Source organism: Colias philodice, chromosome 5 (genome assembly GCF_061535455.1).
Source record: "Colias philodice isolate Cphi_HAF_F1 chromosome 5, ilColPhil1 Martin Lab GWU primary, whole genome shotgun sequence".
NCBI lineage: Eukaryota > Metazoa > Arthropoda > Insecta > Lepidoptera > Pieridae > Colias > Colias philodice.
Window position 1 is genome coordinate 11,287,138 of NC_143090.1, and position 23,653 is coordinate 11,310,790.

Here is a 23,653-nt window from a genome sequence, read left to right on the forward strand (position 1 = left end):
GAAGTTAAAGGGATGAATTCTCAACAGAATTTCATGATTGACCACCAATAAAAATCTTATTTTTCCTATTCTAGACTAAGTCTAGACTGAAGAGACTGATTAGCTTATTTCTATTGTAGTTTTTTTGTAAAATTACAAGAAAATTAGCTTTTAATTCGAAGTTTAAATATTTTCATGTTTTTATTTAGATCTGTGCGACCACGAACAAACACAAGTGCTACTTTATGCTTCAATTTTGGTCATGGCAACTTTTTTCTTAAAACGTCTTAAATGCTGTCATGTCATACGTGAAACTTCTGTCTTCTGTCACTGACCAGTGACCACTGTCAAAAGTCAAAACTCAAAACACGTAGTATTTGTATTCTCTTTGCTCAAAACGTATTTTAAGTATTTTTGTAATCAGCTTCTTCTGCCGTAAACAAATCCGGTTTATAAGAAATAGAAAAATATCAAAATTCCACTCAAGATTAAATAATTAAAATTAATCTACTTATCGTAATAATAATTATAAAAAATTGTACAAGTAAGTGTCACTAAAGTTTTCCATATATCAAGTGTATGTATTTTGCTACTTTAATCGTGGCATTAAAAAAAACTTATTTTTTGTACATAAAGCTATTAAATTAAATTAATAGCAACGATAAGGTAAGATCTGGGCACCAGACAAGTGTATAAATGTACTAAAAATCTTAATTGCTCAGTACTAGCAGTAACTTTTCCAAATTATTATCATACGATTGCGGATTGTATACGTATTCATAAGTAGATAACTTTCGCATTGCCTTTACGATGTATTAAACATTCTTTATTTTAATAGAATGTCGAAAGATAATGTTTCACTTTCAAGGATATTTACATTTTATTTATATTCAATAATTAATAATTAATGTACAATATGTGTGATATTTCTAATTATCTGTCATCTGATAAAGACATTTTAGATAATACACAATTGCTGCTCATGTAATAGAAATACATAAAAGTGTACAATATCAATACAATTTGTATGTTAATGTTAAGTTTAAGTATTGGATAGTTTATTTTTCTAAACCCATCTCTTATGAATAAACATTACTACTTATAATTGAATTACATGTATAGGAGTAAAATATCATCTCCTTGACTTAGTGAATGAAACATTACAACCAAGGGAAGTTATGTCTAAGTAAAGTAGGTTACTGAAAGCAGATCACATTTCATAAATATTTAGTCTTCTGTGCCATGTTTTTATAGAATATTGTTCATTGATCAACACAACAACTAATACTATAAAGGTTGGATTTGTAATCTGTTAAAATTTAATTAAAAAATGATTCAACTGTACAAAATTATTTTAAAATTGCAAAGCTACATCTTTACTACACCCTTAAAGCGGCCGTACACGGTCAGCTCGAGCGGTTAACGGCTGAGCGACGACGACGTACACGGACTGCTCGAGCGTCGGTCGTTGACTGCTCGAACTGTCGCTACAAACTGCGCAGTTGACGGCTTGAAACGGTTGCGACGGCTTGAGCAGTCTGTGTACGGCAGTGAATAAATGTCCATAGTTCACCGCGCAGTCGCAGCTTCAAGCCGTTGGCCTCAGTGCTTGAAGCGGGCTGTGTACGGCCACCCTTATTATTTTCTTATTTAGCAATTATGTGCTGTAAGTGAAGGAAGTTCCTACTTTTCACAATAAAAAAAAACTTAAATGTAATTTTCAGATGGGTTCTGAATCCAAGGTAGTGCTGGTAACAGGAGGGTCAGGATTGGTTGGTCAGGCAATCAAGACAGTTATTGACGAGCAAAGGAAGTCAGGCTCTGCGGAAGTGGTCAATGAGAAGTGGATATTTTGTGGCTCCAAGGATGGTGACTTAAGGTATAATTTGTTTAATTACAGGATTAGTTTAATAAATCAGGCCCCGGAATCACAGACACAATAGAAAATCTATTGTGTCGTGGACCGATCGGGCTGTTCGGGGCTCAATGGGTTAAATAAGTTATTATTTTTTTATTTGATAACAAATGATATGATCAAAAAATCAAAATATATATGTACTCACATATTTCACATACAAAACAATAAAAATATTATTATTTAAATTTTAGTAGCTTATTTCAAAGAAACCTTAAGAAAATACAATTTTCTCTTGATTCTACTAGATTAGTTCACATATTTTTCTGTTTTATTTTGAATCAATATTGGTTTCAGTCATACTGAACAATGTATTTATAATTAGCTGAGACATAAGTGGTTTTTAGAATAATGTTTGCAGAAATAAAGAGGAAACGGAGGCATTATTTGAGAAACACAAGCCCACTCATGTGATCCACTTAGCTGCTATGGTGGGCGGCTTGTTTCACAACATGGCACATAATTTGGATTTCTTTGTAAGTTTTTTTTATAATTAATTTTTGCTTATGCATACATGCCACTTCCCAAACTCATTCCTGCATTGGCATTCCTGTACAGGTAGACCTATTAGGTAACATGTGTGGCAGCTATTAGGATAAGATTCCCTTTGCATCAATCGATCTAAAAATTTTATAATAGGACAGAAAAAAAAACGAAGCGCAGATATCAAATGTTGTGTAATGTTCCAAGTATTATTATTTTAACATTACCTCTGATAGATATTGGATTACAGTATCAGTCCATAGCTTAGCTGCTGCAGACCGCAGTGGCGAATTTACGTCATATAGCTTAAGTCAAGGGCAATATGGGTTCAAAAATTTATTAAATTAGTTTCTCATTGAATTGTTGTGTAAAAACATAAACAATTAAGGGCTTGGTCTAGTAGTGCAAACAAATGCATCCTGTCATCCTATATGTAAATAATACAAATGTACTAAGGGAAAATTGCTCCACTTAATTTTTAAAAATTAAATCAATCGTATAATTTAATATTCGTAATAAGTACCAAAAATGACAATTTGAAACAATTTTCGTGAAAATTACACCGGGTGATTTTTTTTATCAGTACACAAGATTTGCGAATACTTTCTATTGATATCTTCAACTTCATGTTTATATAACTGATCAACTTTTACAAAGAAATTTGGACGAAATATAAAAAAAAATAAGCTTTCCATACAAAATGCATAACTCTATACATTTTTTTCGACCTAAGTTTCTTAGTGAAAGTTGTTCAGTTTAACTAATAAAACGGATAAACAAATTTTGTATATAATAAAAAAAATGTAATGTTTGTGTTAAAAAATTATGAAATAGAAAAATACGCAAATGAAAACAAAAGATATTTATTTCTGACTAGCTTCCGCCCGCGACTCCGTCCGCGCGGATTCTTCGCGTCTTCTACAGATTTATTATATTATGTATAATATATAGATTTATATTTATAAACCTAATAAATCTTGTGCTAGCATTCTGATGCTTTATCGGTTGCACTGGATTTATCTCTTTTTTTTCAATCGCTTGAATGATATAGGATGGGTCCTTGATGGCATCGAATGCTGAAGTCTCGAATCAATCAATTCTGACAGTAGGCAAGTTATGTAAAATCTTGATAATGGTCCATCATTTTATTTTGCCTAAACGTTACATACTTTTTTATATATTCTATTTTTAACGAATGATTCACTCCAGTCCAAACAGCAAATAAGCAGACTTCTGCTTCTGCAACGTTTAGTTGTCCCTGAATTTGGAAAAAATAGTCATGATTCTTATCTATGACAAAAGTGTTATTTTTTGCATTTTATTTCAAATATTAAATTTTTTTTAACCGCATCTTCCGCATTCATGTCTTTTGCCGGAATTAGACATTTAACTTCTACTAGTCCCATTTTCCCTTTTTGATATGGGAGTGTATAAAGTAAATTTTTTAGATATTTCTCGTTATACTTTTAAAAAGTTATTATTGTCATTTTGCTCATTAGGTAAAGTAATTTCGATATCAGTTTTAAGTTTTTTGATACCTGCAATAATAACGTCATAATCGCCTGCACATACTTATCGATTACACCCTGTATACAATCCACCATCCACATTCATAATGTTTTCCTGTCCTCCTCTCCTTTACGCTGTTCACCGATACATTTTAAATGAGTAAATCTGCTACCACTGAAGGATGTTTCATTGTGATCAGCAAATTTTCACCACTGTTGTCGATTATTTGTTTTTCATTTTTAATCAGCAATTGGGAATCATCAGTTTTGTTTTTTGCAGATTGGTGATGTACCCTAACAATACGTCGAAAAGGGAAAGCATCAACGAATTATCGTTTTCGTCCTCTTTTTTTATTCTTCGCGTCTCTGTTACTTCTGTTTGTTTAGTTCTCAACACCCACTGAATTTTCTATGTTATTGTGATCTTCCATTACATCTGAGTTTTGATGATGTGATGATAATCCATTCGTTTTAATATTGGTACTTAGAGTTGGTAGACTAAACTAGAAATGGCGGACTAAATTTGTCAGCGCGTCTGTAAGATCAGAATATAAAACCAACATCCTGTATTTAAGTTACAAAATTAATAATCAAACAACATGCCGCTACGTTGAAAATGACTAGAAGAAAAAATTAAAACACCTCGGATCAATTTTGGAGTAAACAAATCATTTTCCCCGTATGGAGATTTCCCCGGATGAACTTGGGAAGTTCAAGTTCTCAATACAAGTTTATATTATATTTCGTATTTCTCAAACGAAAAATAAACATTTTTGGAACTTCAAAAAAATTATATTATAAGAAAATTTATGAGCTTACTTTAGTTTTAAAGAAATATACATCCCTTTACTGACACCCCGTAAAATAAAGAAATTGTTGCCAATCACCTTTGCAATCTATTTGGTTTCATTAACTTTATGTTCGAAGATAATTTTTTTTCTAGTAGTTACACGCGTATTTTTTTCGTTTATTTTCCATATCGAAATCAAATGTTTAAAAATACGAATATTTGCACAAAACTAAGATAAAAATAATCAATTAACAAAAATATTAAATTTAATGAAGTAGAGCAACTTTCACTTCGGTATGAAGGAAAATCGAGCGTAGAGCACACGTCAGAACGCTCCGGCCCAAGGAGCGCGACTAAAGAAATTCGCTAGGATTTTTCCTAATTATTTTAAATATTTTTTTAATATTTAAAGAATTATCAAAATTCAAAAAAAAATTTTTTTAAAGGATTAATACTCATTGGTCTTCAACCAACTCGAATAAATTAATGGAAAAAATAACTTTTAGCAGTATTTATCAATAGATTTTGTAAGGCAAAAAATGGGAAATTTAATGAATTTATAACGTTCTAATTAAGAAAATCATAAGTTTTTCGGCAATTGTATTCAGCAGTTTTTAATAACGACTATATAAGGATAATAATGTGCTGATCAGATTGTGTAAATTGTAATCGGTTGCAACGTAGTGAGTGCACAAACTTAGCTCGAAATGTCTTTGGGGGAAAGAGACTTATCTTGAAGGCCTGATTAAGGTAAAATAAAGTAACTTAATAAATGTGAAAAAATTCACGTGCATTGCGTATATAACACTAATTGATAAACAAGAAAAAAAAATTCAGTTTATCATTTCATTAGCCGGGAAAAAATTGTCAAATAACTTGTTGAAAACGCAATTTTGCTAGACTGCAGCCTTAATATATAATTGAAGAATTATCATATTATGTACTGGCTGTGCCCCGCGATTTCACGAGCTAAGACCAACAGGTGGTCTTAGCATGATGATATAGGCCTATAACCTTCCTCGATAAATGGGCTATCTAACACCGAAACAATTTTTCAAATCGGACCAGTAGTTCCTGAGATTAGCACGTTCAAACAAACTCTTCAGTTTTATAATATTATTATAGATAAGAGACCTAGTAAATTATAAGAATATTTTATGCCTTATCAGTCTATAACGAAATTTATTAAAAATATTTTTTTTATACTATTAACACAACAATAAAATTACAAGTCAATTGTATGACTCATATTTTTATTAAAAACTATGTTGAAATCTTCGTTTTCTAATTCCAGCGTGACAATATGGCCATAAATGATAATGTCCTGTACGCCAGCTATAAACACAAAGTGCAGAAGGTTGTGTCCTGTCTCTCCACGTGTATATTCCCCGATAAAATTACATATCCTATTGATGAGACTATGGTAAGTTCACTTCAATCAATTTTTAAGCTATTGCATAGCTTGTATCGCGGGCCTTGAGTGCGGGGACCGAATCCAGAAATTGCGTAACGAAAAACCTCACGCTCCCCACTCCGATGGGCGCGGAAGTGTGGCTTGAAGGCATAGCATGCAATAACTTTACCGCGGCAGTCCCCGAGTGACACACGTCTTTTTTTTCTTGATCCTTTCGTGCCCCGACTCCGAATCGCACTCGACCGATTTGTGATAATAGAAAATTTTAATTATAACTATTTATTTTACAGGTGCATAATGGACCGCCTCACAGCTCCAACTATGGCTACAGCTATGCTAAGAGGATGATCGATGTATTAAATAGGTGAGGATGTGTCCGTGTACTAGTGTACACACGTAAGAAGTGAAACTTCTTTATGACCTTATTTTTCAAGAAATAATTTACTATATATGCAACTTTACAGAAATACGTCGAATCACGCGTGGTAGGGATAAGAAAAAGATGGCGCGTAACGGAAAAATGTCACGCGTAATGAAAAATGTTACACTATTTTTTTTTCCAACCCCGATAAAGAAGTTTCACTTCAAAATTCTCCTCTCTGTAGCAGTCATGGCAGCAGCTCAGTGACACGTTTTTTTTTATAAACAAATGGTAATGATATTTGATCCAATTTTAGTGCTACATAAATCAATACGAGGCTGTAGCTACTTAACTTCTTTAAGCTTATGCATTTTGTCTCGACCCTCACTTTTAGCCACTTTTCCTTCATTAAGTCACTTAACCCATTGAGCCCCGAACGGCCCGATCGGGCCACGACACAATAGATTTTCTATTGTGTCTGTGATTCCGGGGCCTGAGTTATTACACTCAAGTAAAACTTGTCCAGGGGCTATGCTGAACAGCACGGATGCCGCTTCACATCAGTGATACCGTGCAACGTGTTCGGGCCACACGACAACTTCTCGCTCGCCACCAGCCACGTGATACCGGCGCTGATACGCAGGATGGACGATGCTGTGACGAACGGTGAGATATTATACTGTCCAGGGGACATGCTGAACAAGTCAGTAATACCGTGCAACGTGTTCGGGCCACACGACAACTTCTCCCTCGCCACCAGCCACGTGATACCGGCGCTGATACGCAGGATGGACGATGCTGTGACGAACGGTGAGATATTATACTGTCCAGGGGACATGCTGAACAAGTCAGTAATACCGTGCAACGTGTTCGGGCCACACGACAACTTCTCCCTCGCCACCAGCCACGTGATACCGGCGCTGATACGCAGGATGGACGATGCTGTGACGAACGGTGAGATATAATACTGTCCAGGGGACATGCTGAACAAGTCAGTAATACCGTGCAACGTGTTCGGGCCACACGACAACTTCTCCCTCGCCACCAGCCACGTGATACCGGCGCTGATACGCAGGATGGACGATGCTGTGACGAACGGTGAGATATTATACTGTCCAGGGGACATGCTGAACAAGTCAGTAATACCGTGCAACGTGTTCGGGCCACACGACAACTTCTCCCTCGCCACCAGCCACGTGATACCGGCGCTGATACGCAGGATGGACGATGCTGTGACGAACGGTGAGATATAATACTGTCCAGGGGACATGCTGAACAAGTCAGTAATACCTTGCAACGTGTTCGGGCCACACGACAACTTCTCCCTCGCCACCAGCCACGTGATACCGGCGCTGATACGCAGGATGGACGATGCTGTGACGAATGGTGAGATATTATACTGTCCAGGGGACATGCTGAACAAGTCAGTAATACCGTGCAACGTGTTCGGGCCACACGACAACTTCTCCCTCGCCACCAGCCACGTGATACCGGCGCTGATACGCAGGATGGACGATGCTGTGACGAACGGTGAGATATTATACTGTCCAGGGGACATGCTGAACAAGTCAGTAATACCGTGCAACGTGTTCGGGCCACACGACAACTTCTCCATCGCCACCAGCCACGTGATACCGGCGCTGATACGCAGGATGGACGATGCTGTGACGAACGGTGAGATATAATACTGTCCAGGGGACATGCTGAACAAGTCAGTAATACCGTGCAACGTGTTCGGGCCACACGACAACTTCTCCCTCGCCACCAGCCACGTGATACCGGCGCTGATACGCAGGATGGACGATGCTGTGACGAACGGTGAGATATTAGAGCTATTACGCACTGTCGACCAGTCGCTGGCGACTCAGTCGCCGGCGACTGTGACTTACTATAGTTTAAATAGGGGCTTGCGCACTTAGTCGTCAGTCGTCCAGGAGTAAGTCACAGTCGCCGGCGACTGAGTCGCCGGCGACTGGTCGACAGTGCGTAATAGCTCTTATACTGTCCAGGGGACATGCTGAACAAGTCAGTAATACCGTGCAACGTGTTTCATCTATGAAACCTTAATTATTCTACTCGAGTTTCTTTTGCATACGTAATTCTTAATTTCTAACCACATATTTAACATACTAATTTTTATTTATTAAGTTTCAAATCTAACATAATTTAATAAAAATTAAGAAAATTTTGTCAATAATTACTTAAAAATACAAATTAATCATTTGCATCACGTAATGGGGTAACCCAAGTTTTAAACATAATTCCAATTTCATTTAAAGTATTTTACATTGTTTTTCCATTCCAGGCGACAAAACATTCTCAGTATGGGGCACGGGGTCCCCGCTGCGGCAGTTCATTTACTCGCTCGATATCGCTAAGCTTTTTGTGTGGACACTGCGGCATTATGATAGTGTGGAGCCGCTTATATTGTCTGGTGAGAATTCCATTATTATACAGGATTGATTAAGGGTGCACTCACACACATCAGTCACCGTCAAGTCACCGATGACTGATCGGTGACGGTTTGTGTACGTATCCACAAACACCAGTCACCGTCATGTTGTCCGTCAGTCACGTCGCCGGTTTGACTGAATCATTGAACACATACATCAGGTTAGTCAGTGATTAGACGTGTGTCACGCTAGAGAACATGTAGCAATTGACGGTAGCACGACGCTGACTGAACTGAGACGTGACGGCACCGGGTGAGTGGGGATAAAAGTATGGTACATGTATGGAAAGATTATTTGACGTGCCTGACCGGTGACGTCACTGATAGATTTCGTGCCGGCGACTGTCGTGTGGGAACAGAGTCATACTAGAACTATTGATACATATTTTTTTTTAATCCTGTCCGGTGACGTGCCGTGACGGTGACTGATGTGTGTGAGTGCACCCTTAGGGTTAAAACATCTGATTTTTGGGAATAGTGAATGATAATAGTGGTGAAATGATGAAGAAATTTTGGATTAATAATATATTAAATCTGAATAAAAGAAAAAATGCTATCTATGATCATATTTGTATAAATGCAAAGTCCTATTAAAAACGGAACAATCGTCTTAGTCATTAATACTATACACAAAAGCAAAATATTTTAATTATTAATTTATTATATGTATAAGAAATACCTTACATGTAACATAGATACCAACTAATGGCCGTTCCCAATATCGTATCTATCTTCGGTTTGACCCTACTAAAGATAGAAAATGCTATCTATCTTTTGTTTTGGCGTCACAATAAGCTTACTAGCGATAAGCTAACCTATCTCTGATCGCTATCTATCGTCTGCAGGACTAACTGCTTACTAGAGGTATATTTTTCTCTTTGAATTTGTCTATTTGAGCGTCCAAATAACGTTTTGACAGCTGTCAGCCAGTAATGGCCGTTCCCAATATCGTATCTATCTTACGATAGATAGAACCTTACTAGCTATCGGAGATAGCTGTCCATCTATAACCGTAGTTTGAATATTGGGAATAGCCATTATTAGATTCAAATGCATAGGAGAAATCCCGTGTCACGTAGTATGGAGCAGAATATCATAAATTCTAGAATTGAAGTTTCTACTCGCATTTAATTGCCTTATATTAATAGAATTTATAATTCCTATTACATATCCAGTGGACGAAGAAGACGAAGTAACAATAAGCAAAGCGGCCGAAGCTATAAAGAAAGCACACGGGTTTACCGGCGAAATTGTATACGATACTAGCAAGGCAGATGGGCAGTATAAGAAAACAGCTTCTAACAAGAAACTACGGTCTCTTTACAAGGAATTCACATTTACCCCCTTTGAGCAAGCCATACAAGACACTGTGACGTGGTTTAAGAATAATAGGGAACATGCTCGATTGTGAAAATATATAATTTATTTATGTTTGTTGTGGTTTTATTTCATATGTTACTGATATTGAAATAAATTGTATTTTCGATGCTCTACACGGCAAATTTTTAAACAAGGTAGGTACATAAATAATAATAATACATGAATCTACAGACAAAATTACTATTTATCAAAAAATAATCCTAATAAATAAAAAAAAAAGTCCATTTAAACTGAACTCTCAAGCTAATTTCTCGTGAGTATACTTACTCTTTCTAAAAGGGGAGCAGCGACAGTAAGTATTTGTTACAAATAATACGATACAAATCAACTATTAGTCTCCTAGACCACCATTATTCAGTATATTTTTTTATGCTGCGCTGGAACAACTCGGGAGAAGCGATTAGCTCTTAAAATAAATGCCAAGTAGGTATTGAAAAAGAGGAGGAATAAAACACAAATTATAATTAAAATAACATTTATTTAACTCCAGTCCTCAATAAGCTAAAAAATTCATAAATAAAACTCGGCGTTGGAATACAATGTCATTATTATTATTCATTTGTCGAAATAACAGGTTTAATTTTTAGTTTTTATTATTTATTATTACATCATGATTACATCTATTAAGGCAATATTAAAAGAACAAGGTCCACAAGTCATACTGTCGAATTACATAATATCACAAAATTAATATTTTGAATAACAAGTAGTTACAATAAACAAACACATATTTTTAAATTACTGATTAGCGTGACATAATCAACATTGAGTGAGCAACACATGGCAACATTTTTTCGTGACAGATAATACAATTTGAATGTTATGAGTTATGAGTTATGACTATGTTCATTGGAAACATTATTTTTACTAGGTACTAGATGATTTAAAACTAGTTAAAAAGCGAGCCCATGTTCGTCGTAAGTAACAAAGATCTTCTCAATGGCCGTGACGTAGGCCGCTGTGCGCACGTCGAGTCCTAGGTTGTGTTTTGATGCCGCTTTTTTCACGTTCTGAAATTTAAATAAAATATATTTCTTATAATATTATGAAAAAGTATGAAAATGCTTTAAAGGAAATAAACATCTATTTTTATTTAATACGTAAGACTTCTGAGCACGGTGTTATTTATTGGTTATTTAGTGGGAATTTAAGTGCAAGTGATTAACTACATGTTGACAAAATTATGTAAACGTTATAAGAATTGCAAAAATCCTTGATCATTCTCTGTATCAAAGGATAAAATGTCCCATCTGGTTTTTAGGGAGCAGTTTTTCGGTTTAAAGAACTTTATTTATCTCATAAACAAGAACAATACAATATGATCTTTTACACATAATATGAGAAATAACAATTTTGCAGTTAGTATAACACAATCAGCTATCGAAATTAGTTAAGTATGTCTTTAATTTATTTTTAAACTACAATATTGTATATTTAAATGAATAAGTTTTTACGTACATTACAAGCATTAATCATAGAATACTCCAGGCCAGAGGTGACAATATGTTTCTCACTAGCTCCCGACATGAGGGACTGGAACAGTTCTGTGGGACGGATCTTTGCGTCTATGTTCGATGTCTTCAGAGATTGTTCTACGGAATCTGTGGATAATTTTAGATTTGAGTTTTATATTGATATAAATAGTAGTAAATGGCAACACTGATTGGAAAATATTTCTCAATTGATATCAGTGATACTTGAGAACAATAAAATAAGTAAATAATATGTAAATGGTTACTGTGTGTTGTTTTAGTAGGCTATTTTCAAAAAAAATCAATAAGCACAACACAAAGCGAATGTGCGAGCGAAATATTACAATATTGTAATTAAAATATTTATGAGCATTCATTATCAATTTAAATATAATCAATAGAATCTAAACTAAAACTTCTCCATTCCATACATACCCAACAGCGCAGTATTCGAGTCCCGCCAGAACTTAATAGACAGTTTCCCAAAACTGACATGGTTCAAGTTCTTCAGAAACTCAAAGTACGACACAGTGACTCCCCCCGCATTTGTGAGCAAATCGGGTAAGCAGAGGATCCTCTTTTCACGCAAGATGGCGTCCGCGGCGGGCGTGGTCGGCCCGTTCGCACCTTCTGTTATTATCTGTGGGGTAAAAATGGTATCTGTGCATTGAGGTATTATTATAGAGAGGACACCACGAACAAAATCAGTGCGCGGCGCGCGGCGGCTAGTGAGCCATACACTTTGTAGATATTCTGCCTATTATTACTTATAAATTAAAACCAATCAATGTAGCAAATAAATATTGTTTATCTTATTAAAAAAAATATGAACAAACTTATCAACTAAAACCAATCAATGTAACAAAAAAAAATTGGTTTGAGACGATTGACTCTAACTCGTGTTACAAAAAGTGTAGTAGCGATGGCCTCTCTAGTACGTAGTATCTGTGGATAAAAAAAGATGGTCGCCAAGGAACAGCTGTGGAAGTGATTTGGCATTTTGTCAATAATGTGTTAAAATTTTCTACTGTTTGAGCAACACAGTTATAATAAAGTTTTAACTTGCTCATTATAGAATCAGCGTTCAGTTTTATTACAAAACATACGAAATGAATATTCTTCGCATTTTTCATCTATTTTCGAATCAAATATTATATAGTACCTACCTACTAAAAATATAATAAGCGAAAATTTTTAAATTCTATTAGAACTATGATACAAAAAATATTTCTTAAGCCGGATTTTTTTTACCTAAAATGTTATGTATTAACATTATTAGGGTAATTATAGGCAGTAGGAATCAAATGTGGCAACTATGTTTGGAGTCAGATAATTTTCTATTTCTGGACCACTTTCTTTACAAATATAAGGTGATAGAGTCGTACCTTACAATTAAATTTACAAGCGTTTTCCGAAGTGATCGTCTTTTCCAACGCGGCAACGACCAGTATATCACATTTCTCGTACATAAGCTCGGGCCCGCACTCCTGCGCTCCGGGGAAGCCTTTCACACTGCCTTTGTTCTTCGCTTTGTATTCCATTAAGTCCTGTTTATTATTATTATATGTATTATTAAATCATAGTTTTCAAACGTGTTATACGATTTGGTGTTGTTCCATCGAATCGATATTCGTCTTGTTTATAGAAAAAATTGAAAGCTATTTTAGGTGAAAATAGAAGCAGTCTTAAGAATATTCAGATGCAATAAAAGCAAAATCTCAGTTAAAGTTTTCCAGCTGTATATATTTTCCTAATTTTTTTTTAAATTTAAATTAAGTAATTTAAATTTAACACACCATACTCTGAATGCCCTCATTGTTCTTAAGGCAGCAGTCGAACTCGACCACACCGATGATCTTGACCCCACTGTCTTGTAAATAGACAGCGGTCCAACTCCCCACATTGCCGAACCCTTGGATGATCGCTGTTTTTCCCTGAAAATGTATTTATCATCTTTTTATTATTTGCTCAACATTTTCATCACATAATTTTGATGCGACTTTATGCTGCCAGCTAATGTCAGATATTTTTGCAGCGTACGGGCAGATAATATTGAGCTCGTTCTTGTGACAGATATTTTTGATAATCTCCCTAAGAGCGTATACGCACTATGCGGGTAACCGCATTGCGGGTAGCCGTCCGGCTGACCGCAAGCACAATTATGTACGTAATATTCATTTCTATGCGCACTGTGCGGTCTGCGGTAGCCGCATCGCAGTGCGCATAGAAATGAATATTACGTACATAATTGTGCTTGCGGTCAGCCGGACGGCTACCCGCAATGCGGCTACCCGCATAGTGCGTATACGCTCTAAGGCTACGATTTTTGTATCTTTGAATATTTCCAAAGAAGTTTCACTTCTAACACGTGTGCTCGGCACACACGCTCTTTTTTATTCACCCATAGAAATCTAAATAACAAGACATTAGAAGTCGTAAGCACGCGTGATCTTGTCGCCAGTCAGGTGACTTCCAAGCCACCAGTGCGTTCGTCGCTATTCAGTTGATCTCGAGACGTGCGTGTGTAAACATAGTGTGTTTCATCATTTATCATTGCGGAAATGCATCCTGCTATACTAATAAAGGAATAACATTTCATCGGTAATTATTTTTTTTAGAAATAATGCCGTTTTTCCTTAAAATTTAAGAATATTTACAAGTAATACTAATGTCACCATAGAAATCTAAATAACAATGAATGACACTGTCGACCGTTCTTATTATCACGTTTGACACAAATTTCAACCTTATTCCTATGTGTTTAGGTTCAAAGTTATATTTATTGAAAATTAACGCCCTCTGTTGTAGAAAAGCTGAATGTTTTCGAATATTTTTCTGAGCAAAAAGAAACAAAACATCTCATGTACCTGGGGATGTTATTCGAAAATAAACCGTAAAAGCGTGCGTTAGGGTACTTAATAAAATGCTGTAAGTATTTATTTTTTAAAGTTAGTTTTCACTAAAATGAAGCTGTCCAATAAAAGGCATAGTTTACTATTGTGTGTACTGTTTAGTTATCGGTTTAAATGTGTGGTTTTTGGCTACAGTGGTTTTCATACTAATTATGACATTATAGCACTTCTATAGTGTCTTGTTATTTAGATTTCTATGTATTCACCACATGTCACCTTAAACCCCGGCTCAATCCCAACGAGCTCGCACCACTGCGGGTCGTGCACGAACTCGCTGGTGGTGATGTACACGCCGCGGCCGGTCGCCTCCACGCGCCCGTGGATCCCCCCGCCGTTGATCGGCTTGCCCGTCACACATGCTGCCGCGTTTAGATCGTTGTAGCCTGCGATATAATAATCAATATTTCAGGACAATTTTCATACACGGTACGATCCCATACTAAGCTTAAGATGACAGGCATAGATATATTTGGCACTAGAAGAAAGATACGGTAATAACTTAAATACGTATAAAACTTCACTTCCGAAATGTGTGGGTTCTTCTTTATTAAAAAACAAGGGCGAAACAGCAGGAGAAAGGCTAATAGAATTAAAAAAACTTGAGGGGCGTCAAGGGACACCCGGATGAAACGAAGTTTTAAGTTAGAGAGAGACAAACAGAGAAACACGCGCACGCCGCGCCACACGGCTTAACAGCTATTGCAAAAAGTGTAGTTACAATTTTTCGTCCTTTTTTTTCCGTCTAGCCCCCTTTTCGCAAAGTGAAGCAAATCAGAATAAAATATAATTAAAACAAACAGACAAACTACTAGAAGTGCACCACCAAGAGAAAGACTTCCTTTAAAGGGAAAGAGTGAGGATTTAAGATAAACCAACCATAATTATTTGCTACAGGATGTTGTAGGATTGATATTAAACTAAAAACAGCTATGTGATATAAAATTAATTATTTGTTACTAATTATTATATTGGTTTTTTCTTTTTATAAATAGATCGCGATAGTACATAATTAAGAACAGGAAAATTTATTTTTAGTCTTCATTAGCAATACTAATTGTGCCTAGATTTTATATATCTAATTAAAATATATTAATTAATTCTTCATATCCATTATGTATAGCTTGTTATAATATAAATAAATTACCCAAAGTTTTGATGTAGGTGTCCACAATCCACGACATTTCTCTGCCCGATGTGTTCACATCGGGAGCTGGGACATCTATTCCAGCTCCTGTAGTAAATAAGATTAATTATATTAATTAAAGTCGAAATAAAGTTAATTAACCCACTTGAAAAAATAACTACATAAACTGGTCCTCATAGCGCTTTTTAAGTGCGTAGTACGTACCAACTATGATCCCACCTCTGATGTGTGCGTTTAATTTTAATAAAATAAAAAAATCTTATCAATAAATAGTGTAGGTACTCTCAATTATACTAATGTTAAAAATAAATTAAAAAAGCATTTTATTTTAGTAGAATAGATTACCGATGTAATTCTTCTTAGCCAATTCTAGAGTGTATCGTCGTGTTATCCTTTGTAATTCTGCTACTGTATATTTTTTTGGATTTATTGCAACACCTGTAAAGTAAAAGGTATACCTACAACTTAAAGTCTCCATTTAAAGATTAGAAATGTAAAAGAGACGCAAACTATTCTACGACTACGACTAAAAAATATTCCGAAAATTCTCAAATTGGAGCGACAATTTGAGAATTTTCGGAATATTTTTTAATAATCATAAAATATTAAAATTATAAACTTTAGGTCAAAGTATTAAGAATTTCCGGCTACTAAGTGGAAATATAAAATAATTGCCAGACCTCCTTTAGCCCCTCCAAAGGGAATATTAGAGCAGGCACACTTGTATGTCATGAGAGCGGCGAGGGCCTTCACTTCTTCTAAATCTACTTGGTCTGAAAATCTGATTCCTAGAAATGATTTGGTGTTAATTATACACTTTGTAGAACAAGTTTAGGTTTATGAAGTTTTCTAGCTGTTGTTATTTCTAATTTTCATTTTTCAGAAACACTACAAAAAGTTCATAACTACGATAAGCATTCCATGATGCACATTTTATAATGATGATAAATTTTAATTATAATAAAAGCTATTAAAAGTTAGAAATAAGTAGAAAAACTTTGAAATTAAAATTTGATTGTGAACACTAAGTGCGTGAACTCACATAGGTATGTGAGTTCACGCACTTAGTGTTCACCTACAAATTGCGTTACAAAGAAACGTCTAGACTTTGTACCATATAGTGCGCACTTCAACGTCTTATGGCTGGCATCCACTAGGCGGATCGGGCCGGGCCGCATCGCAACGCAAAAATACGCCGGCCTATGTTTTGTATGAAACATCGTCCATTAGAGACGGCCCGTTGCGATGCGACCCACCCCGATCCGTCTCTAATGGACGCCTAGCATTATAGGTGACAAAGTTTATAATTTATATAAACCTAAATACTAAATACATAACTATTAACTACAATAAGTAAGTATAAAGTATTCACCTCCTTTACAAGGCAACCGATGCACGCTATGCTGCGAGCGATACGCGTGAACTATCTCATAGTCACCGTTCTTCCGTTGCAACGGGAACTCGAATTGTAACGAGCTGTTGCAGGAGCCCATCACCTTCAATGGTTTTGTATTATTAAAACTAGAGTCAATTGCATAAATTGTTTGCTATCTAAAAGCCCAATACGAGAATATATACTGTATATTAATAAAGTATTATGTACTTAGGTGTTTTCAGCATTATACGGGTAACGATGATACCTATTCTTTATTAGTTTGATTACTTTTCAGAATATAATTTAATCAATCTACCTACAATACGCACTTGAAACATAAAACCAGCTTTAAGAACGTAAAATAACACTCCACATACCTTTAGAATACCAGCCACTCTTTGCTGTCGTTTCTTATCCGAAAAGTGTGTGTGTTTCTTCAAATATTCCACCAACGTAGGTTCACAAACTTTCACAGCGAAATGGTAGTAATATTCTACCATTTTATAGAAACTTGGGTTAGGATCATCCATAACTTTCTTCAAATGTTCAGGTATTTCATAATTTCTAATGCTCAATCGAATGGGCCCACTTTTTACAGTTAATCCTAGGTTTATTATTTTCTTATAAAGAGGAGTTAAAGCCATAATTTTAGTGAAAAAACTAATTAAATTAAATAAATTAAGACACGATTTTTAATTAAAATATCAATGACAAATAATATAATAGCCATCGTGATTTGTGTGACATGTTTTTATATTTACGTTCTGAAAACGCATATTCCATAAACAGTTGTGGAAAAATGATAAAACTTTTTCCGAAATTCACAGATATTCTAGGCAAAGAGCCTTCAATAAAATAATTGGGCGAGTTCATTTAGAGTATATTTTCCTGTCAGGCAATGCAAGTACTACATTCAATGTAGTACTTGCATTGCTTGTAGCATAATATGGTATATGCATGACTGATTTAAAAAAAATAGATGATTTATTGATGTCTATTGTAATTTTTTTAACCAGAAAGATATAAAATTTTCGGCATTGGAGAATTTTTATAATCTCATCGTGTGGTAATTGAATTAAAATTGCAGTCCAATAAAACTCCCAAATCAATAAATATCATCATTTATTCACTTATCGAGCCTACAAATCGGATTATTCTGAACCATTTGCAGGTCTACCTTAGGGCCGACCAGGTCCCTAATGTTATTGAGCCCATATTTGATCATTGTGGGCCTTTCGAGGGACAGACCCCAAGCGATTACATTCACGTCTTCAGGTAGACCCATAGGCAGGAGCATCTCTGGTCGGAAAACGCCAGAATTTCCTATCTCTATCCATTTTCCGAGACCTGGAAATAATATTTCAATGTAATGAATATATTGACGTATTATAAACAACTACACAAACACACAATCGCCTATAAAAAAGCCATTAAAAATATTGGAGCGGTTTTGTATAAACATACCTATATATAAATTTACACAAATAACATTAAAACATTCATTTAAATTAAAAACTTATTTCGTTTAATATAAAACTCTGCTCTATAGACTCAGAAGCAGAGTTTTGGTGCGGACAAATTTGAGATAAGAGGTAAGTACACAAATACAATATAAAATAATTTCTGCAAAGTTAAAATTAAACTAAATAAACCTTTAGCATCTACCAAACTTTTCTATTCCCAAAACTCACCCGTATGATACGCGAAGATCTCCATACTGGGTTCCGTATACGGATTATAAGCGGGTTTGAACTGCAGCTTGTCGAAGCCGAGTCTCCGGAAGAAGGTATCCAGTTCACTGATCAGGTCCGCAAGACCTAACCCTCGACCAGCTACCACACCTTCTACTTGATGGAACTCGGCTAGGTGGGTAGCGTCGAGGGTCTCGTTACGGAATACCTGGAAATTGAAATATGGAAGTAAAGAAAATTTGTCTAAAAGTGTAATAGTCGTTGTGACAAATTTCTCATAAAATTATTTTTATATTATTATTAATATGGGCACTGATCCGATTTGATGAAACCATCATGAGAAATGGTGATAGTAGTCTTATGTTCCTATTTATGAAGAGTGCTTTTAGATGCATGCAAACAGAGATAAATACGTATTTTTTAAACTAGCTGTCAACCAGGTGTTGCTTTCTGGCTATCTGACAAACGCAAATCTATGCAAAAAAAATGTCAAAAGCTCGAAGATTTAATAGCATTATTTTCTTTTTTTTTATGAAAATAACAAACAGAACTACGAATAGCGAAATGAGACAGATTTCATTATTGGTAGATGTTTTGTGTAGCTGTTTAATAATTCAGACATATAATAATCCATATTTTTAAATCAAAGTTTATGTGTGATGCATGAAACTTTCTTGCATAATCTATTGTTAATATTTTTATTTATTTAAAAAAAATATTAAAATCATATTATATAGAGCTAAAATCTTACCTTATCAATACTAAAGTACTTCTGCGAGGTGAAGTCCTTCTGCTGCGCTAACTTGTACAGCATGCGCGCGCTGACCGCCGTCGTGTGCGTGCGCAGTAGGTTCTTCTGGGCTTCTTCTATCTTCCACTCGTACCTGTAACCCTACTCTATGTTGGTTATTTTGTTGTTAACTATATTTTATTGTTAACCATAATTGAAAAAAGTTTTTTTTTGTGTTTCTCAATGTTAGCCAGAAGGGCATCTACTTTTTAACGCGGACGCGGGGTTCAGTTCACCCTGGTCGAAAAAAATGGAAAAGTTTGTTTGTTTGAAGAATCATTTAAAAATTATACAAAAATTGGAATAATAATCTTTTTCAGATTAGATTTAAGTTGCATTGGTCCTGGGACCTAATATAATTGAGGAACACGACGTTTCATGATTGTATTGATACAAACGCCGAAAGTCCGACGCACTTCATACGCAGCGCACATTTATGTATAATATTATTAATATTGTTTTTATTTATGTATAATAGTTATTTGCTTAGAATTGAAAAAACTATCTGCGCATAAGTATTGCAATAAATAAACCTAACATATTTTACATTATTAAATAAACAAAATTGTGATGAAAGTATGAAAATTAAAAAGTTGTAATTTTAATTAAGTACAGTGGAATCCGTTTATAATGACATCGAAGGGAATCGACAAACACGTCATAATAAGCGGACGTCATACAAAGCGTTATGTGAAATGAAAAATCTTTTTTATGTAAATATGTATGTATTTAAGTATTTTAATACAGAAACATAGTATACTTGCATATGTATAGGTAGATATTAAATCAAAATCAAAATTGCACATAATCAGCCGATTATTAGAATAACACATACAAGTGTATTTTTACTGTAAGTACACTGTAATTTTTGTCTGCTTTTGTTTTTTCATTTTATTGTAAAAACAGTCTCTAATAGTCTAATACTATTGTGTATAGATAGATATGGTCAAATTATCATTTTCAATATTGTTGTTAACAAATCGTGATAATGAATTCACTTCGGTCATTATAACCAGACATAATTTATTAAAAATGGGTCATAATAAGCGGCATGTCACTGTAAGGGAAGTCAATATATCCGACTTTTTATAAAGAATTTTATATGAAAACCAAACTTCATAGTGCAATTACGTCATAATAACCAGTTGGTCACAGGTCAATATAGGCGGAGTCATAATAAACGGATTCTACTGTATATGAATACTTACATAGATTTCATTTTATATTGACATAAACCAACCTGTGATCCATAGCCCCCTTCACTATGCACTTTCTTTACCCTCTCCAAATAGTCCATTGGGAACTCAGTGCTTTTAGCTGGCGAGGAGATAAAGAAGGTATCATGAGCATCTCTAGCTGGATGCTGCTGCGGCTGGAACAGTGCATCAAAGTTCCAGAAGGAACTCTCCACATATTGGTTCGTTGGCATCTCTGTGAAACCCATCTCGAGGAATATCTCTCGGAACTCAGAACGGACCTTTAGGAGTGGATGCAGGTGCCCGCACTCTGGTGGCTGACCTGGAATATGTATGTGTGTAATACAATATGAGATGATGTACCAACCAGAAGGTGCTTAAGACATGTCTTTGTAAATGTTAATGTAACACCTACTAAGCTAATTGATATTAAATACTAATATTTAAGACTGGTTCAGCAGTTTATGGTTTAATATTTTGTTAAGATTAGAAATAATTCATAATTTTAAATCACTCGTGGTTCTTATCAGTTTTCATGAGAATTTATACAATAAAATAAAATTTTAAATAAATAAATTAACTTACCCAAAGCATCAAAATTATAAGGTTTGAATTGCAACTCCTTCCAAGCTCCACTCATGAGCATTTCAGTTGTTAAATCAGTCTCTAATTTCTTTATCGATGTCGCAAATTGAGGTCCTTTTGTTAACACAAAGCTCTTTAAAGTTATTTCTTGTAGAAGCTTGCGTTTTTTATAATCATTACGCACACTATCAGTTAAGTTGTCTATTCCCTTTTTAATTTCATTCAGGTTTTCTTGTACTGTGTCAGTGATGGTATCTACCTTTTTTTTCACTAGTGGTGCTCCTCCTGATTTATCTATGAATATCCAACCAGAGGACATAGCTTTGCTAAATCCTACTTTCGCATTTGGTACTTTCTATAACAAAATAATGGATTGGACAAATTAAAGGGTTGGCTTTAGTTAACTGCCGCACGAATTTGTTGGAAATATTTATATTTTTAGTTAGCTAGGTAATGTAAGATTGTAATTCCAAAATATTATCGTTAGGAAACTTGTAGTTTTTTAGTTATTAATTTTTAAAGTTAATAATTTTTTGTGCGAAAAAAGTGCATTTATCAGTTTTGTTGTGCAAGAAAGCGGACCAAAATGTTCCATTTCACTGTTCTGTGACTTTACGCTGCGGCCGGCGAGTGCCAAAAGCGACTTTAGGGCGATTCCTACTCAAACAAAAAAAAATCTACGTAGGTAGGTTGAAAAACTATTAAACTTTTATTTTTAATATCAAATAGGTAGCGAGGAGCGAAGCGACGAGCGTGTTAGGTTAACTCTTGAACTGCCGCACGAGCCGAGCGAGCGAAGCGAGCGTGCCGCGGCAGCGGCCGGCGAGTGCCAGAAGCGACTTTAGGGCGATTCCCACTCAAACAAAAAAGACGTATGGCACTCGGGGACTGCCGCGGCAAAGCTATTGCATGCTATGCCTTCAAGCCACACCTCCGTGCCCGTCGGAGTGGGGAGCGTGAGGTTTTTCGTTACGCAATTTCTGGATTCGGTCCCCGCGCTCAAGGCCCGCGATAGAAGCTATACAATAGCTCAAAAAAAATCTACGTAGGTTAAAAAACTATTAAACTTTTACTTTTAGTATTCAAATAGGTAGCGAGGAGCGAAGCGACGAGCGTATTAGGTTAACATTTGAACTACCGAACTACTGCGAGCGTGCCGCGGTAGCGGCCGGCGAGTGCCAGAAGCGACTTTAGGGCGATTCCCACTCAAATAAAAAAACTACGTAGGTTTTCACAACTTGTTTGTATTTTATTTATGTATCGTAAAATTTTTGTTACACCAATTCCATACATTTTGAGGTTAGAATAGGAAAATTGATTTTTCTCCAAAACTATTGGTTTCCTAACTTTCCCCTTTTGGTGGGAGGGTCCCCCCCTCCTCCCCCCCATCCCCCCCTCACAAAAAACCTATAATACGTGCGGCAGTTCTCTAAAGAAACCCCAAATTAAATCTTCCATATGTAACTTAGTAACAGTACACTTCAAAGTTCAAATCAATAATTTGAAACTACACACTTATTGGGAAATGCTATTTAACTCTAAGAAGGTAGGAATTATTCAGTCACTTATTGCAGTAATTACATCATTCAGTAAAGTAGTGTATAAATAAAAGGATCATTCTAATGCTAGTTAAATACCTTCATAACTTCTGCCTGAGGTATGCCCTCGTCGGGAATACTTCTGTACAAGACAGCTTCATGGCTGCCGTGATCAGCGACCAGCTGTCCTTCCTCAGTTAAACCCCATTTCGTTGTTTTAACTGCTTCTGATACAACCATTTCAAGTGCTTCAACACTTTTAACGGCACCAACAATTTTCTGATGATCTTCATTGAATTCGGCAGCCAATTTTAACGTGTCTACTTTGTCACATTTGTCTAAATAATGTAAAATCCTTTCATTTAGTTCCATTTTGATAAAAAGATCTATTTATTTTAGGTTATTATTATTAACTCAAATCATCAATTTCAATGCCGTGCCTACAAATAATATTTGACAATTTTGAGTTTTCACGACATCAGTGACGTTTTCCAACAGCTGGCATGAGCATATGACATGATGCCCAACGGGGAATGCAGAATACTTGCATATTTGACTTGATTGAATGGATTCGACTGCAAGAATGGAAAGAATTGTTCTATCGTTAGATATTTTTAAAATATTATAATTACTGAGTTTATCTTTATTAATCAAATATTATTTATAAT

At 35.3% G+C, this 23,653-nt stretch overlaps 3 protein-coding genes across 5 annotated transcripts; 1 reads left to right on the plus strand and 2 right to left on the minus strand.

The window, feature by feature from the left end:
- Positions 1-324: 324 nt before the first annotated feature.
- Positions 325-10,335, plus strand: Gmer (GDP-L-fucose synthase-like protein). Of its 3 annotated transcripts, none has more exons than XM_089695167.1 (8): positions 325-347; positions 1,704-1,858; positions 2,256-2,370; positions 5,970-6,098; positions 6,380-6,453; positions 6,977-7,116; positions 8,756-8,884; positions 10,078-10,335. In XM_089695167.1, the coding sequence occupies exons 2-8, from the start codon at positions 1,704-1,706 to the stop codon at positions 10,311-10,313; spliced, it is 978 nt and encodes a 325-aa protein (XP_089551293.1). In that variant the 5' UTR covers positions 325-347; the 3' UTR covers positions 10,314-10,335. The 3 variants fall into 3 exon arrangements, with proteins under 3 accessions (XP_089551293.1, XP_089551291.1, XP_089551292.1); XM_089695165.1 differs by lacking the exon at positions 325-347 and adding an exon at positions 377-523; XM_089695166.1 differs by lacking the exon at positions 325-347 and adding an exon at positions 529-645.
- Positions 10,336-10,915: 580 nt separating this feature from the next.
- LOC149488666 (glutamate dehydrogenase, mitochondrial-like) lies at positions 10,916-17,829 on the minus strand. The gene is made up of 11 exons (XM_089695270.1): positions 17,563-17,829; positions 17,183-17,306; positions 16,491-16,598; positions 16,156-16,248; positions 15,811-15,897; positions 14,883-15,049; positions 13,551-13,688; positions 13,140-13,301; positions 12,190-12,394; positions 11,741-11,883; positions 10,916-11,292 (listed from the first exon to the last, which is right to left on the minus strand). Exons 1-11 carry the CDS (start codon positions 17,827-17,829, stop codon positions 11,176-11,178), a joined length of 1,611 nt encoding a protein of 536 aa, XP_089551396.1. The 3' UTR covers positions 10,916-11,175.
- A 461-nt stretch (positions 17,830-18,290) lies between these two features.
- Positions 18,291-23,468, minus strand: alpha-PheRS (phenylalanine--tRNA ligase alpha subunit). The gene is made up of 6 exons (XM_089695144.1): positions 23,085-23,468; positions 21,448-21,802; positions 20,907-21,184; positions 19,628-19,768; positions 18,877-19,084; positions 18,291-18,532 (listed from the first exon to the last, which is right to left on the minus strand). The coding sequence occupies exons 1-6, from the start codon at positions 23,355-23,357 to the stop codon at positions 18,312-18,314; spliced, it is 1,476 nt and encodes a 491-aa protein (XP_089551270.1). The 5' UTR covers positions 23,358-23,468; the 3' UTR covers positions 18,291-18,311.
- Positions 23,469-23,653: the final 185 nt, after the last annotated feature.

Coding starts and splice junctions, on each gene's coding strand:
- Gmer (XM_089695167.1), top strand. CDS start 1,704: ATGGGTTCTGAATCCAAGGTAGTGCTGGTAACAGGAGGGTCAGGATTG. Junction 1,859..2,255: donor TCCAAGGATGGTGACTTAAG/GTATAATTTGTT, acceptor TAATGTTTGCAG/AAATAAAGAGGAAACGGAGG. Junction 6,454..6,976: donor ATGATCGATGTATTAAATAG/GTGAGGATGTGT, acceptor AAACTTGTCCAG/GGGCTATGCTGAACAGCACG.
- LOC149488666 (XM_089695270.1), bottom strand. CDS start 17,829: ATGGCTTTAACTCCTCTTTATAAGAAAATAATAAACCTAGGATTAACT. Junction 15,050..15,810: donor CACCTACATCAAAACTTTGG/GTAATTTATTTA, acceptor ATTATATCGCAG/GCTACAACGATCTAAACGCG. Junction 13,302..13,550: donor ATGAGGGCATTCAGAGTATG/GTGTGTTAAATT, acceptor AATAATAAACAG/GACTTAATGGAATACAAAGC.
- alpha-PheRS (XM_089695144.1), bottom strand. CDS start 23,357: ATGGAACTAAATGAAAGGATTTTACATTATTTAGACAAATGTGACAAA. Junction 19,769..20,906: donor AAGGGGGCTATGGATCACAG/GTTGGTTTATGT, acceptor AACATAGAGTAG/GGTTACAGGTACGAGTGGAA. Junction 18,533..18,876: donor GATCTTCGCGTATCATACGG/GTGAGTTTTGGG, acceptor TATTATTTCCAG/GTCTCGGAAAATGGATAGAG.